This window comes from Acanthaster planci, linkage group LG13, assembly GCF_054643075.1.
Source record: "Acanthaster planci isolate LZ-2023a linkage group LG13, COTS_SCS, whole genome shotgun sequence".
Taxonomy (NCBI): Eukaryota; Metazoa; Echinodermata; class Asteroidea; order Valvatida; family Acanthasteridae; genus Acanthaster; species Acanthaster planci.
In genome coordinates, this window is record NC_141789.1 from 12066665 (window position 1) to 12084685 (window position 18021).

At 43.3% G+C, this 18021-nt stretch overlaps 2 protein-coding genes across 3 annotated transcripts in view; one reads left to right on the forward strand and one right to left on the reverse strand.

Moving 5' to 3' along the window:
- LOC110983391 (uncharacterized) overlaps positions 1 to 18021 on the forward strand; it is a 102635-nt gene that overhangs the window by 39104 nt on the left and 45510 nt on the right. The gene's annotated exons all lie outside the window — the stretch shown is intronic.
- LOC110983089 (metabotropic glutamate receptor-like) lies at positions 13795 to 16981 on the reverse strand. Its single transcript, XM_087145110.1, has 2 exons — positions 14975 to 16981; positions 13795 to 14562 (listed from the first exon to the last, which is right to left on the reverse strand). Exons 1-2 carry the CDS (start codon positions 16979 to 16981, stop codon positions 14050 to 14052), a joined length of 2520 nt encoding a protein of 839 aa, XP_087001236.1. The 3' UTR covers positions 13795 to 14049.

Consider the following 18021-nt stretch of genomic DNA (forward strand, 5'->3'; position numbering starts at 1 on the left):
AGTCCCGACTGGTTTTATCAGATGAAACTACAAAGCGTCTTGCCGGCCTCACACAGTAACAGAAGATCGTGCGCAACTAAGAATGAGCAGGTCACATCTTCGTCAAAGTACCGCCTCATTCATTCTGATGTTATTCTTGTATGGAATAATCTGTTTAACTGTGATATTCGTATGAAGATTTCTGTGCACTGGGAAGACTAATCTCAAGTCTTTTTTACTTATGAATCGTGATGAAATATATTTAATGAATAATAATAATGAATGATAATCTCAACCACAGTCACAGTGAATGGAACACGTGTGGGATGCATTTAATACCAAATTGCATGTCAGTTAATTTAATTAGTGTTTAATTTTCAATTTTTGATTTCAGTTTTTAATTAATTTTTGCCGTGGTGCTTTTTGTAAAAGCCACTTCACATTCTATATTACTGTCTCAGACGAATACCAATTCGACAAAAATGCTGTTAAGTCACGCCCGTGTGTCCAATTACGATGGCGTCCGTGCGTGACCACGGCAACGAAAGAAATTGACTGGTCTTGCTCGCTATAGTTAAAAGGTTTACCATGATAGAACTCCGACTCTCACACTGATAGTTTCTGTCCTTGGGTGGAAAGGATGTCTGCTGATTTCTTTCTTCCTTGTGAGGAGGAACTGAGCAAGAAAGTGGAGTACGGTAAAGTTTGAATGTCACGATTTTTAAAACTTTTCTTGAGACAAAAGCAAAAATCTGGGAAAGTTGTGGGGAAAGACCCATAAGCAAATGGGCCTGGCCAATTCGTGCGGAAGCCCACACAATAATCTGACTTTATCACTAATAAACCCCATAGCAGTGAAAGCGACGCACTGCAGGCTGAAAAGGAGGTGGTTAGTATTTCATATTTGAAAATCCCACACTCGTGAAGTCCGCTGAGCGAACGCCTCTGGTTCCCTGATGATCATCTAATACTCATCTCTGCCTTAATGGTTTGCAGGAAGGCATATTGGGTATTACGCTCGAAACTAAATTTTGCCCAGCAACTTCGAGAAAAGAAAAAAATTAATGCTCATATTGGCATGCATTTTATAGACAAGTCAAATTATAAACTGAAATTAGCGCCTACATGACACACTTTTCGTAACAAGTAGCTTAAGGATAGAAAAAGGCGTACAATGTATGAAGGAGAAAGGTCGTTGTGTTACTTAGCAACAGCAACCCGTATACCACCGAACGCATGTACAATTCATTCATTTTATTAATTCATATTTGGTTTACAGAGATAATATTTGCAATGATCGCCAGACATTACAAAAATATAAACATTAAAAAAATAGATAGATGTAGATAAAATTTGAGTAATTAGAGTGGAAATAAAATGAGAGGAACAAGAACATCTGAACAACTAAAAACCACAACTACTGAGAATTAATTAATTCATCTGATCATAGAGGGGAAAGGAGATTGTTTATATCTTTGAGTATTGATTCTGGGCATGGTAAGGTGGTTGGAGTTCCCGAGATTTCGTTTGGTGAAAGAGAGTCTTGGGCTGGAAAACCTCTTGTATTTTTCGGTGGTGAGCAAGTTTTTGGCAAATTGAGTGGTGACGTCAACACGTCTGTCTGAAAGCGATTGGATGTTCAAGAAATTGAGAGCATTGTTATATATCAAGATATTTGGGTAAAGGATTATGCGAAGTGCACAGTTATGAATTCTTTCGATAGTATGATCTCGACTTAAAGTTTGCTAAGAATGTAAAGTCTACGTGAGTCATTTGTAATGAGTTGCTGAACCTGCTGGTCCCACTTAAGGTCACTTTGGATGGTCACTCCTAGAAGTTTAATGGAAGAAATGACCTCAAGTTGGACGTCATTAAATTGGAGATGCAGGGGAGGAGGTGGGTTGCAAAGGAATGAGATCTGCATAGCTTTGCATTTAGTCAATATTATTGCCATAGTGACGATTTCTATATATTGCCCGCTGGTATGGGTGTGTGCGCGAACAAAATGACCAGTCCAGACAATGTAGAAACTTGATTATTCCGGGGCAGGGCTGGCTATGGAAGGCTCTACAAGCATTATTTGTTCAACATCTTAGGAAGACTTGTTCTGTGATTTATATTTTCAAAATTACCACACACGGACAGACACTTCTCATGCAGATAAGTTTTCCACCATTAAGCGCGAAAATCACCAAAACCCGAAGAGTCAATGCATCTTTTTGTGTGTGTTTTAAGTGTGATAACCTTCGTCATCCAAATCAGGAATGGAAATCTAATTTTACGAGCAGAGAACTGGCTGTATTGAAGGATTCAGTGGTATTACATTGCTGTAATGGATATTACGCAAAATATCGAAAGTAGGCAGCAATGCGATGCTCAAAATACAATGCTTTTCAGCGTCTTCGTGAATCTTGATGCCGCGTTTTAATTCACTAAGCCTCACTTATAGGCCTTGGTTAACATTATTTCCTCGATCACTAACATTGAGCAACAAAAGGAACTTGCCTCACGGCTCTCGCTCACGGATTTGTTGGGCATTTGGATGATTAGATCCAGCATGTTTTATTGGGTAGTACATGTATTGCTGTGGATAAATTCAACCAAGAACATACCAGATGGAGAATCTGCATGCCAAGACATACTTCAAGACACCCACGGCTGCAAATATTCTATATAAAGCTTATCTGAATATAAATATTCCTCTGGGGTTTCTTCCCACCTTTATGACTGTAACTGCTTCTCATTGTATTCCCTTTTCAGTTTTCTTCAGGCTTACGAGCTACAGTGCCTAGGGCGCTTTTGAGGAATCCTTGGTGTCATTACCAGAAGTGATTGATAATAATTTCCAGTATTTCGACTGTTGCCTCTATTTCTGTGCGAAGTACTGGCATGCATTCGCTTACTTCCCCTCACAGCAACACTTACATTAACCAAATAGGTGTCAAACAGCACTAGCACAGTGCCAGTGCCTTATATTGAGTTCAATCTTTGGCCATGCAGCACTGCAGTAATTCGACAGCGGCGTGATACACGGAGACTTAAACGTTGTTTATTTGGTGCGAGGCAAACCGACGTAGAAACGGACCTGTCTTTAATTTATGTGAAAGCACGAAACAGATTAATGGAATACAACGCGCCCACTTTAATAGAACCGATTAGTTACTGAATTTGCAATACTGGCCCCGGACGGTGCAGATTCTGTGCCTTCGTCCCGCTTTGTGTAATGTTATTCAATAAACGTTAAATCTTCTAATTCTATTTCCTCTGTGACTAATTTATGAAATATATTTCTTGAAAGGAAACATTTGGTTCACGGTTAGAGATCTCTATAAAAACAATTAACGATTGATTAGTGTATCGTATTTTGTTTCTGTTTGAGTCATTATGAAAGAAAGAATAACAGCGAAGTATTTAAAATTGTTTATACCTCACAAGTGGACAAAGAGGGGAAATGTTTAAAAAGGATGAGAAAAATAGAATGAAACATGGAAACAAAACAGTACTTTAAAAATGTGACCAAAAGAAAATAAGCCATTGTTTGTTTAAGAGAATCCGAAAAATTGTAGTTTACATGTACAGAACGGAGAGAGGGTGTTTCTCGTGTATAAAATAAAGAAATTACAAATCAGTAAACATGCATCTAAAGGATAGTTTCAGCATCTATGATGAAGGTTCAGGGAGAGTTTCATTTGTACATTTTGATTAAACGGGCAATCCGTGTTAGAACAAAAAGTACTGTATTGATGCGTAATTATTTGATTGAGATAATAAAAATATACGTTCAAGTCAATACGTGGGACACACTTCCAGCGTATTTTTTATTGTAATCTCCCTTTCTGTTCTATACGCATCTTAATTTGCCGTATACCTTGAAGTTTTCCAATTTGAATGCTCAAAATGCTAACATGGTCGCCCATAGACGAAAACGAGAGTAAAATTCGGGATGAATGAGTCATTCCAGTCGCCCAGCGGGAAATCGAATGACGGTTATGCACTATGCAGTTTACGGAATTAGTAGGCCTACACTCAGCGTATCAGTATCGCTGCATACGATATTCACACAAGCTTAGGAAAAATCTTCTTCTGACCATTGATAACAGTCAATCTCAAGCTGTCTGCTCTGCCTAGGGCGCAGCACAGGAGCGGTATCATATTTCGCCTGTCAGTACTCTAATAGATCGTATACATGTGTCTGCCATTTTGAATTTAACGTGAAGTACAAACATCTCATCTTTGGAACATAAGTTAAGATAACAGTGAAAAAAGTTAAATACAAATTCGTGCCATATTTTGTGTAAAATCTAGAAGTAACAAACCTAAATGTTGTAAGCAATATTAAAACAAATGAAAGTGAAATTTAGAACCCAAAATAGTCTGGCACCACCCAAAGATCAGATCGCATTGCATATGACAGAGTCAGGGATCAAGATATAAAACTGACTTTTCCTGTGAATACGATACATTTCATTTGTCAATCGCCATCAGTACGGTGGCATTTTTTTACACTTCTGCTCAAGTAGACACTGCAACGATTCTTTAATTCGACTGAAATCAGGCATAAGTCTTAACTTGCACACCTCAAGAATATATCTGTTATAGTTAAAGCCAGTGTCTTATTCCACATCAGTGGAGAACACGGTATATCCACGTCAACGCGGGACATGAAAATTTCCAAATACATGAAACTCAGGAAACCTACGCCTAAGATAGTCAGCGCCCTTAATCAGAGTTCACCCCAGGGCCTTGTAAATGTCTTGTACAATTTACCCATAAACCTATACAAGTGATTTGTGTACGTGCATCATCCGTGTGAATACTCGCTATTATGTGCCCTTAGCATACTTCCTTGTTAGGACCCTCTTGTCTTTACGGACTTGAAGCTAAATGGTCGCCATAAACTTCATTGCTGCCACCACTCTACTTTAAGCCCTACTTGTACCGCTGTGAAGATATACAGTATACATGCATACTGCTTCTTTTGGCATCGTATTTTTCATTTCGTTTTGGCCTTGGAGAGACGAAAGCGCTGAAAAGAAAAGGGTGCTACTCATGGGAATATCACTGCTTTGAAAGACACGAGCATGTATGCGTTTACATGTTTTGAAATACATTTACACCGAACAGGAAGAGTAAGGCACGTGCCTTTGATACTATTAATCCAATAAATGTGTTCGTACGACTGGCTGTGCTCGCATGTCACGCGTGTAAGTCTTGCAGGGTAAGATATAAAAACGCAAAGGCTGGTAAATTTCCAATGATGGCTACTTTCAGCATAAATAAATCAGTTCCCCAAGTCTCGCTGATAATAATATACCGGTACCAAATCGCTTGGGTAGGGTCCGGCTAAAGGTGATAAGAGCGGATGTTTGGGCCAATAGGGGCCACCCTTCCCCAAACGAGCAATTATTAACATAACGAGAGAGGTGACAATTTTGGTTTGTTTCATTTCCCTCCCTTCAGAAACGTCGTGTAAAGAGCCCCAAATGTAGCCTTTAATCCTTAATTATGAAAAACCATGAAAGGTTACAAGAAAAACAATTCCACTTCCCCCCCCCCGAAATGTGAATCTACCATCCCCCGAGAATTAAGTTCAGGATCTGTTCTTGCAGAGCGACCGCAGATTGAGACAAGTTGTGACCATGTTTCCGCCTAAAATAAAATTGGGGACCTATCCCAGCAACAAATCATAAAGACAAATCTAGTTGGTGAAAACAGACGATCAAGAACATTTAACAGCAATGTGTTTCATAATCCAAATCAGTTATTTCATATGCTTTTCATTGTCTTCATGGGTTCATCGTGTAGTGAACTTGTAATGAGGTCTTCAGAATATTCGTCGAGATCACAAACACAACAGAAGATAAATGCCACGTCAAAGTCGTGTAAAGCGCATTACTTACAAGCTCACTTGATCTCGGGTATATCGCCGGCTTTCGCCAACTCTAGTATTCAGGGCAAATATCAGACACATTTGAAGTAAAGCTGAGAGAATTTTGGAGGCAAATCCCTTTCGCTGTGAGATAGTTTAACTTGAAGGTAGGCCCATTTCGCTCTTCTGTAAAGAGCTTCTGCATTTTAATGTGACGCATAGGCCATTTATCTTGTTTATGCGGTTCTGTGAGGAGTCGGTGTCAGTAACTATCATAACGATGGCGGCAACTCTGCTTCGACCGTAATTCTCTATTATAATTTGTAGTTTGTTAGAACAATAACATTACCTTGCTCACTCCCCCGGTGAAATTAAGACTGATGAAATTCCACGTGGTGCACGCTGTTTCCTGTTATGTTATTGTTGAAACCAAAGGCTTGCGTCATAATTAAGGCATCGTAATGTTGTGTTCTGAAAGCGTTCGCTATTTGTTTTCTGTCCTGGGTATGACGTTTGTCCTGGGTTTGACGTTAAAAGGCAACCGGTAGTGAGGCCTCTATTTGAGAAGGGGCTGTTTTGGGGAAAGTGGAGTTACCCCTTAATTACCACTGCTCCCAGTTCCCCTTTGACCCAGAGGGGTAATATTTGTCTAGGGTGTCAGCTATGGCTCAATAGTGAAGTCAGTAACCGGCGAACTGAGCAGAGGAAACTGTGGGGCAGTTCAACGGTCAGGAAGGCGGTTTCTGTAAGCGTTGTGGAACTCCGAGAGCACGGCACCTGCCCCAAGGTGTCCTGGTCATCCACTGCGCCTTGTCACACCCCAGCTGTCGGAGCTCCTGCACTGCCGTTGGATCCTGGTGTGACACTGGACGAGACAGTGAGGTCGACGCTGCGCAACTCTTCCTCAATATCTGGTTCGTAAGTGACTTCTCACAAAGGCGGACGCGCCACGATTTGCAGGCTCTCATAGGACAATCGCTGAAGTTGCGCGTTAAGTTCCGGTTCCATGGTTCCATGTAAACGGCGATCAATGCATGTAACCCTATGTGCAATGCACGTGTGCAGGGGGCGTGGTTTAAACAGAAGTGACCTCACATTTATGAACCGGATAATCCAAGTCACGCGCAAGTCACCTTCATCACGTTATTCTTCACCTTAAATCCTCTTGCGATGGGCGAGTAGCGAAGCAGCAGGTGTGGTTCCCTGGAGGCTGTAGCTGCGGACCTGCACACAGGCGGCTCAAGCCTAACGATTTTCTCCTCGTTGTACTGAGGCAGCAACAGGACCTGGTGTCAGCTTGAGAGTCCAAGCAGCCCTCTTTAGGACAGCACTGCTTGCCCCTGCAGCATGGGGAGGGGCTAGAAAAGTTGCCCTAAACATTGCCTGCCTCCCCCTTTCCTGGCCAGCATACAGCGACTGGCGGGAATCCCACCCAAGGGGTCGCCACAAACGAAAGAAATTCAAAATGGCCCTCTTGACTGTTAGCGCGTGGAATGTGTGCACACTCCTTGACACTGCCAAAACGGACAGACCTCATAGGGGAATTGCGCTTGTCTGTCGTGAACTTGCCAGGTACGGCATTGATATTGCAGCGAAACCAGGATTTGCAGTGAAGGACAAAAGTGGCGCTGGTAACACCATCTTCTGGTGCGGACGTCCTGTAGGAGAGAGCAGAGAAGCAGGCGTCGGTTTTGCTGTGAAGAATGACCTGGTCATGAAGCTCACGTCTCTACCTCAGGGAGTCAACGACCGAATTATGACACTGAAACTGTCGATTGCTGGAGGCACATCAGCTACCTTCACCAGCGCTTATGCACCAACTTTGATCAATGCAGATGATACCAAAGCTAAATTCTATAAAGATCTCCGTGCCACCGTTAGTGCCATGCCAAAGAACGAGAAGCTCCTCTTCCTAGGAGACTTTAATGCGCGTGTGGGCACTGGCCATGAGACTTGGGCTCCTGTTTTAGGGAAGCATGGCATTGGCAAGTGCAACAGCAATGTTGTACTTTTGCTGCAGTTTTGTTTTGAACATCAGCTGCTTATCACGAACACAGTATATGGACTACCTACTAGAGGCAAGACATCTCGGATGCATTTCCGCTCACGCCAATGGCATCTTATTGATTACGTCAACACCACACTTCAATCCACACAGGACGTAAAGGTGACCAAAGCTTAAGATGTGTGTCAAAGTAAAGGCCCCAAGGCAAGAAGACCCTGAAGCGCCCCAACACATACAAGCTGAAGAGTGGTGACACAGGTCATTTCCTGGCAAGAGAAGTGGAGGTGCACACCAAGGAAATCCACATCTCTGATGACGTTGAGGAAAGCTGGTCATCCTTTCGTCGAATCGTCTGTACCACTTCTTTGGAGACCATCGGCTGTCGACAGAAGAGGCATCAAGATTGGTTTAACGAAAATGACGCACAGATTTCGCACAGAAAAGCACCGTTTGCACGAGTTACACCTCAGCTCCAACACGTGCTTCTCTAAAGAAGCCCTCACTTGCATCAGACACACTATTCAAAGGAAGCTCCGTGAGATGCAGAACTAGTGGCTGCAAGAGACAGCAAAGGAGATCCAGCTGTATGCAGACACTCACAGGATGAAAGAGTTCTACAGTGCTGTGAAAGAGGTCTACGGTCCTAAATCATGTGGCTCATCTTAGTATTCTTAACAGATGGGCGAAGCACTTGGAGGTAGTCCTCAACCGACCATCTAAGGTCAACCAGGAGGCAATCGGTTGTCAACATCAGGTGCCAACCAATCAAGCGCTGGACGCACAACTCTCAATGCATGAGATGGAGAAGGTCATTGGTCAGCTCTCTAGTGGCAAGGCTCCTTTTGCAGATGGAATACCGCCCGAAATTCTCAAGTGCATAGGTCTACTGGCAAAGCAGAAACTGTTGCAGCTTTTTCAGACCACGTAGCTGCAAGTTCCCTACCCCAAGACTTCAAGGATGCGTCTGTTATCCATCTGTACAAGAAGAAAGGCAACCGCCACATTTTCGACAACCACCGTGGCATTTCTCTGCTCTGCATTGCTCGTCAGGTTTTTGCCAACCGCCCCATTTGCTATCTTGAAGAAGACCTCCTTTTAGTATCACAGTGTGGCTTCCGTAAAGACAGAGGAACAGTCGACATGATATTCGTCGCAAGCCAACTCCAAGAAAGTGCCAGAAACATAATATTAAGCTCTACTACACTTTTGTTGACTTGACTAAGGCCTTTCACGCGGCGAGCAGAGAAGGCCTGTGGAGAATAATGCAGAAGTCCGGTTGCCCAGACAACTTCACTCACAAGATTAGACAGTTCCATGATGGACTGCAAGCTCAGGTTTGCGACGGCAATGAGACATCTGCCCCTTTCTCTGTAGGCAACAGAGTCAAACAAGGCTGTGTGCTTGCACCCACCTTATTTAGCCTGATGCCAAAAAAAAAAAAATACATCTTGAAGGCGGGGATGGAGTTAGCTGCCTCGGCCGACCGTGACCTGGACAAGGAGGAGACAGTGATAAATGACAGCGATGGTCTGGTGGTCTGAGTGGACTGAAAACCATCATTGGTGTGATAATCTTATGCTGTGCTACAGCTGCCTTTTTAAAAATTAACCCCCCTTAAGCCACTTCTTCAAGTCAGAGTTTGCGGCAAATGACAATTTAGTTCAACTAGTAAGCAGGATTAGCAACGTAGGACTGTTATCCTGGACTCTTTCAAACTCATACATTCATAATAAGTTACAGGACAGGATTCCGTCGTTTGATTGCAGTTTTATTCAGTCTCAATACAAGCACAGGGTTTGACATTGAAGTGGGTTTTGATAGTGCGTCGATAGATCGGTCTCTCCCTCTCAAGCAGCCTTCCCTTTAGAGTTGGACTGGTAGCTGCATTGACAAGGGAATGTGATCACGAAAATGGTGAATTACAGGAATTTAGTACCTGGCAATAATGTATTATATGAACTTTAACCTTTATTGATACAGGTACATAAACCTGAGACAAGCCAAGCATTAAATTAATTTCGGGTCATAGAGATCAGTCTGGTTTGAAGCTCTTTAACTGAAAAAATAACTCCCAAACTACTTCATTTTAAGCCCTATATAAACCACTTTATATGCCCCATGATAATAGGAGTGTTTTTGCTTTACTCACCCCAGATTATGTTTTTGAACCCTGAAAAACCTGTTATTTTCTGCAGTTCGCTGGCATATGTGATTGCGAGCGATACGATGGGCTTGCTGAAGCGCCGCGTAGGGCTGCATGGCGCACACAAACCATGCCCTCAGCCGTACATGAAGTGCATTCCTACCACATGAAAATGTGCGGTCGCAACACAACATTTGTCGAAAAATTTGTAACACCTGTACGCTTTTTTGTTTTATTGAAGTTTTGATTTGATTTTGTTCCAGTATAAAATCTTTAATCGGCCCTTGTGGTGATTCCGCAAGTCATGGACAACAATCCCACCGTCATTAAGACAAAGTCCAAAATTGATTTGACGATACGCGACGTTAGATGAACTTTATTGACACCTGTGCCAATGGGGCTGCTGCTGTGAGACTGCGTCGATAAACGATTTTATTTTCTTCAGTCCATAGCCATTTGTTACCAGTCGGGTTTCCTTTATACCACATCACCCGACAAGTACGGTCCTGGCAAATAACGTCCTTTCCCCCAACTATCCAACGTTTCGTAACGCCTCACTTGCTTGATTTCCCAGTGCCATATCTTCCTTTCTAGCGCCCTCTTGTGGCCAATGTGACTTTTGTTAATTTTTTTTTTGTAGCTTGTAGCGACCCCTCTACAATGACAGGTGCATGAAATATGCATATAAATGAACTGGTTCGCGCCCGCCTGCTGCATATTGTTATAGATAACAGAGGCCGCATTCTCATTGCGCAATGGGAAGTTCTCTGAGAGGCAGATCGTTACTGTCGGTTGATTTTCAAATCCTCCTTGCTTGCAGCAACAAGCATATTTTGAGTATGTGCCGATTCTAATTCCTAATTATGATTTGCATTTTCTTTCGGCAACTTGTACCTTGAATTGAACCCACTGTTGCCGGGAGGCCTTCGAGCCAATATATTGCTGGGCAGGAACGCAGACGATCCTAGGGTAGCAGATATATTTTGATTTAATTCCTCTTTAGTTTAATGAGTACTTTTATGCCAGTAGAGTGAACATTTGAGTGTGAGGTAAATCTTTACTTCGCCACCATTTATTTTGAACATATTTATAAGCCCCAGTAGGATTTTATGTCATTTCAGATCTGGCGTGGTGATGGAGTTCAGTTCATTCCTTTTGAAAATCGGTCATTTATAGATTATTTTACCCCTTTAATTACAAGTGCATTTACTTGTCACTTTTATAGCTTCATTCACTCGTTCATTACAAATTCATTTATAGATTTGGTTATTTGTTAATTGATTTGATCATTTATCAGTAAACAACTTAATGTCTTTACCATTTTGTTACTTTAATTTGTTCCTCTTTCAAACCATATTTGGAACTGTACGTTTAGAACTTTTCTCTTGTATATAGTTCAGACAGTTATGAATCACATGTATTTCATTTTGAACATCCACTTACATAGAACTATTTAACTTTAATTTAACAAACACTTACGAACATAACTCAGTTTCTCACCCGACTCCTAGTTAAAGTGGTAACCGTTCGGTTGTGCGGCGAGTGGCTTTGGTTAGTTAAAATTTGGCCTGTGCCCTTTCCCCCTCGCCCGGTTACACATTTACTTCATCACAAATTTTGAATCCTATCCCGTAGCGCATTCTGACCTGTATCCACCGCCGCTTGTCCTTCTCGCCCCTAGCGTGGACTCTGAAATGGATAAATCGGTGGCAAAATCTGTGCCAGACGCTGGGGGGGGGACATGGATGGCTTTATGTAAAAATCTTTCCTGGCCCTGAAAATCCCAAAACGGATGGGGAGGGGGGGGGGTTGGACACCTCAGGACACTAGAGGGCGCTGATGTGCATACACCTTATAGTTAGTTAATGCCTTCGCTCGTCGCCCAGCGCCCGAACAGGGCGCTGAAAGGGGCTGGTGGCTTTGCACTGTGATTGGCTACATTGTGCACGACCTGTGATCGCGAGGTTATCATTTCTTGTGAGCAAGCGTTATTCGACGTTTTTGGTTCACCAATGGCAGGAGATTTGGGGTGGGGGGTGAAAATACTGATGCCTAAACTCAAGAGTTGTGTTCCCATATAATTAGAGCAACAAATAAGTTACGAAAAAATCCTGCAGCAGCTTTTTCAGGGAAAAAACACAAGCTAAGTGTCGCTGTATGATAAAAACATGGCCTTGGCCAATCATAGCGTGGTAATTTATATTCTCACTAAGTATCACTAATCCCGTGTCTTTTTTCAATGTATTTCAAATCATTGGTTATCTTGATCAATTTGGGATGAACGAATAAAGTGTAATGAGAATATTTTCAGCATTCAGGCTGAAAAAATATTGAATTGATAACCGCCGCTTATGTAACGCATTCAGCGAGCTCGCACGACTGGCAGAAATTTACCCACAATACTGTAGGTGTCGTTGGCTGTGACCCGTCTCCACCAAAATCTGTGCAAGGCGATTAACCCTTTTCAGCGCCCTGTTCGGGCGCTGGACGACAAGTGAAGATAATTTTTTTCCCCTAAAAAGCAGCTGGGGAATTTTTTTCATAACGTATATTTTTCAATTATATGGGGACACAATTCTTGAGTTAAGGCATCAGTATTTTCACCCCCCCCCCGAGTTCTTCTGTTCAGCCGTTTTTCAACTGGCCTGGTGGCGCATGTCCAGATGTCATATGGGTTCACATACAAAAGGTCCATAACGTACATAGGCGTCACCGTGTGTGTTTAATGTCATTTCTGTTCGATATAACGGAGTTGTTAGTTGGGATTTTGTAACATAATCTCTTTTGTATGTGTGGTTTCGCTCCCTAGCAAATTGGTTCACCCAACAAGGGAGGTCTTTAATCCTCTTAGTTCTTTTGTGTATGATGTGGGCTCTCCAATTCATTTCAAATTACTCAAGAAAGTCATTCATGGATTATCCACCTGGAGCAGAGGCACCCTTTGCTGGTTGAAAAGAGCCATGTTGGTCGGGAGTGTTCATTTTGCTTCGCGGGCATTTCATAGTTGTTTATGAACCAGCGAAGTTCCGTTCCGTATACCAGGCACGAAATGGGACTGAGGGATACCCCCAACAAGTCCAATCCCTATACACACTCCAGCTTATTGTCACTTAACACACCCCTAGCTGTCTGAAAAGAATTCCTGAGATACCAGTATAACAATGACCAATACAAAGGCGGGGGGTCCTCCCTGTACCATAGTTTGCTTAATATGTAGTTCCGACCAAAGGAGCTGCCAGTGCTTAGAAAATTGCACCCTCTCTTGGTTCACCTCGATGCTCATTGTGGCTTGGGGGTCTACTTAGTAGCAGCGTCCGCGTCTAGGATCGTTTTCCGCGTTGTGACTCAACCAAGCACGAGTCCTTAATACGTCAACCGTGGAAATGAAAAAAAAAATTCCTAAACAAATGTACACGTTCTTCGTATAACAAAATGAGAGTGAAAGTGAAAGCGAGAGGGTGCAACATTAACGTACGAACTTTTGAATGAGTGCATCATGGGCTAAAATGCAAGGAAAAGTAGCAAGCTTTGAAAAAAGAACGGCTCAGGGTCTGATGGATGCAACCTGGTAAATAGGCCAGATATATGTCCGCCAAGCTCATTAATAAAATTTGTACACTCAAAATGTTCTGTATTAGAGAGTCCTGAGAGCAATTTGGGTAATTGAAAAAAGTTGCACTCAACCTATGGCCTCGACTCGCGGCTTCCAATTCTGAGCAATTGGGATGCAATCAGGTCCAAAAGTGGCACTATTTAGCTGTTTTGCAGAGGGATGCATTTTCAAAATGGCTACTTCTCCGGGCAGTGAAATGTCCTTCATTTTTAAAGGGGTGGTCTGCTCTGGGTGCGAATTTCTCAAATTTTCATTTGTCAAACCAATAAAAATTGAAAGGAAAATGAAAAAGGACTTGTCAAACATCATTTTGCTGTCCAGCTTGGACACCTGTGAGAGCTGTGAGTATTTCTAGAATAATTGTGAAATTAAAGGATTTATCATTGGTGTCCATGGGAATTTATTTACAAGGGTGCCCCTGATGAAATGTACTCATTTGATTAGGTGCCTAAGTGAACTGTTGGTAAGATACTAGTTGGCTGTATGCCAGACCGAGCTGCTGATGTTGCCGACCCAGTGTCAGCTGGAGCGACTGCGGAGCTCCGCCACTCGCAAAGTTGGACGTCCACCTGGAAGCGAATGGCGTATAGTTTGGGCAGGTAGACGCAGAGCAGGGTCAAGACGGCATTGAGCAGTATGGCCACGCACAGTGTCGCAACCTTCTGCAGAACGGTAGTGGCCGTGATGTAGACGGGGACGGCCGCCATGCCGAAGACCAGCGTAGAGTACACGCTGATAGCGATGAACTTCGACTCGTTGTAGTTGCTGGGCACCCTGCGAGCCTTGAAAGCGTAGTAGCAGCAGGCCAAGACCAAGAGGAGATTGAACAGGGCGGACACCAACGAGCCAAAGCCAAACGCACAGTAAGCCTCGATGTACCCGGTCGGAGGACTAAAATACAACTTGGCCGGTGCAGTTGGACTAATTAAGGTCCCGGCAGTGCAAATCATGACCTAAGAAAAAAGTTGATGAATAAAACTTCACAGTTTGAGCTTGGGGATGTTATTTTATTTAAAAAACTCAAGTTGCACTTTTGTCATAAATCGATTTATTTTTATAATAATCTCAAATGTTAATTCGCCGATTTATTTTGACATGACGTTCTCGCAAACAGAAGTTTGGGCCTGAGAAGTCGTTTTCATTATCATGACCTTTATATAACACAGATAAAAAAATTGGTTTGTCTTCAACCTAATAATTTACTCAACATATTGCCATAAGTATAAGTGAATACATGTATTGCGCAGCGATCAACCGTTCGACTCTTTTTCAAGTTTGCCTTTTTGTTAACCTCTTCTTGATTTGTTTTGTGTGATTCTTGCTAAAGCCGGAAAGATATAGTTTTTGTGGAAAAGTCACACTCACCATAAACAGAGACACAGAAATCGCCAACATTAGCTGAGGTCGAGGACCGACAAAGCGAGGGCGCTTGTTAGACTTCTTCCCGGTGTCGAAGATCCTGTAGATGCGGTTGACTTTCAGTAGAGTTGGTGCGTAGGTCAGAGTGAAGCACACGGTGATAATGATCTCAGACACACGGCATGAGGCGTCAGTCACCTGAGCGAGCAGTGGAAAGGGAGCTAGGAAGGCCAACGTGAGTCCTAAGATGTTAATGCTGCTCAGTTCACGACTGGCGGCTTTGATCAACACGTGTCGTCGGTAGTAGTAGATTCCGAACGCTGCCAGAAGGGACAGGACTAGTCCAAAGGCGGACAGGATTATGATGACAATGACTGTGGGCTCGCTCCAGCTGGGCGGGGTCGGTATAACGGGTTGACAGACTTCGAATTTCTTGTCTGGCCATTCGTCCACGGGACATCGCCTACACTCTTTGTCAATGACAATGGCTTCATCTGGACATCGTTGACAACCAAAGCAGCATTTTTTCTCCAGAGGCACCTCTATGAAACCGCTTTGACAGTCCTCCCGACAAATTGAGACCGGTTTGCCTCTTGTCTCAGGCCACCTCACAGCGCTCACATTCAGTTCAAGTGGATCTACGGCGGAGGCGCTCCATCGCCCGACTTCAATTGCTCTGACGGTGCTGTCAACAATCTGAAAGTTTAATATTTTGTAATTCCCGCTTGGATCGCCATTGCTGTCAAAACTGTAGTTCCCGGCCAGCCCCTCGAATCTTACATTGAGTAGGTGCTGCAGCAAATCTTGTCCGCTAAGAGTTTGAATTGAGTTACAATTGGTACCATTGCTACAGCGATCGTGCAACATGTTATGGAGAGCATACGAGAAGGCGTAGACAGCATCAACAACGACATTGTCGTTTGTATTTATGTCGATTGGGCACTCGCTCAGGTCGGAGCAATTGTGTTCCGCCTTCCACTCAACTAACCATGGGGTGCTAGATTCTACAATCTGTATAAACCGGTCGTAATCAAATCCAGGAATGCGCGTGTAACTTATTTGGACAAAGAGGCTACCTTCTAAAAGGGAAACGTCAACACCTTGTCTCTTTAGATGAGAAGGCAATGCCCAGGCATCGCTACCTACAAAGGTCAAATAAGACAGGAGTCCAACATCGGACATTTTTGTCAAGATTTCACTTGCTGTTTGATAATCCATAATCATAACAACGACCTTCGCTTTTGGGAAGCTCGACAACCTACCGACAGCGTCGAGGAGCTCAGTGGCTTTTGCTTGGTGGCGTACCGCAACGGAAAACGCCACACATATGCCATACTTTTCGGCGAGGTCCAGCAAGCTTTGGGCTCCGTGAATTCCGTAGGTGTTCAGCTGAAAATACAGGCCAATGTATTTCCATTCGAACCGCAAAAGTATATCGGCGATGGCCGAGGCCTGGAGACTGTCCGGGGGAACAGTGCGAAGGAAATAAGGGAACCTGCGCTTGTCGCTCAGTTCATTGCTCGTTGCGAACGGGGAGATAACGGGGATGCTGTACAAGCTAGCTGCCTGAGCTGTCGGAATGGTAGTTGCGCTCGTTTGCGTACCTATGATGCACAGTAGACTGCCGTTGTCTGGCGGGCTGATATTTGGGAACTGGACATCCTCTTGGGGTCTCTCCGACGTGCTAGCCAGACTGAATGCGGTCCACAGCGACAGAGTCTCTGAGTAACAGTTGTCGCGAATGTCGTAGCCGATGGTGACATTTGGCAAGAGATCCTCCCGGTCGTTGATCTGCTCGATTGCAAACATCATAATGGCGCTCAATTCGATCCCCCAGCTGTACAATCCTGCACTACACGGTGCTCCGGAGGACCAGCGGTGAATCGGAAAACTGGCCCCAAGGATAACATCCCCTGGCCTGGTCACGCTGGCGTGCGCTGCGCTGGGGATGGTGCCCGCAAACGCTGGCTTTGAAGTCGGCACAAGCATCATCAGCCCTACAAACAAAGCCATGTTCAAACTCGTAAATTTTGATCTCCAGAAAAATCAACCAGAAAAAGCTGCACCTAAAAAACTTGCCTACCATCTAATCAATAAGACTGCGTCGGTTATCTGTAATCGTCCCTTTTGCTTCGGTAAATTGCATCCTGGTACACCGTGCGTTTCTAAGGTAGCCCCGATTGCTTTTATCAGATTCAACTGCAAAGTGTCGTGCCTTTTGCAGTGAATAACGATTGTGCGCAGCTGAAAGTGAGCAGCTCAGAGTATACACAATCTCAAGGACCATCTCTTTGAATGGATCACGTGGTAGCATCTTACCGGACTGCATGTTGATATCGAGAGTCTTTAATATTTACCACCGTGCTTTTTGTTGTTAAGTCACGCCCAAGTGTCCTACTACGGTGGTGTACGTCCGTGCGTGACCACGGCAACGTAAGAAATTGACTTGGTCTCTCACTCTATTTTTAAGAGAGATATCTTTATTTACAGATATTTGTATTTCTTATAGAGAAATATCCAAAGAAGTAATTAAATCTCTATTTCTAATAAAGATATCTCTATTGGAAAAAGAGATATCTCTGTTTCACGATCAAATGCTAACTCTTCACGTCTAGAAATAGAGATGTCTGTATTTTGTGATTAAATGTCAAATTTGCACGCCATAGTTCATCATAACATATCGTATCCGGCTCATACACAGTTTGTTTCTGTACTCGAGCTGAAAGGAGTCCCACTGATTTCCCTCGAGGGAGTGAGGGTAACTAAGCTATCAATTTGTTCATTGAGGAGAAAAAAGTGGACAAGAAATTGATAAGTCACGATTTTAGAATGTTTTCTAGAGAGAAAAGCAAAAATGTTGGAAAGTTGTAGGGGAAAAACAGAGGCAAAGTAGGCCTGGTTAATCTGTGCGCAAGCACAAAAATATGACTTTTGAAGGCGGCGGACTACTCGAACCCTGAAAAAGAGATTGTTAGTGTCTCATATTTTAAAATTGCACACTAATGAAGTCTGCCGCACGAACAAATCTGGTTCCTTGACAATCCTGAGGTCCC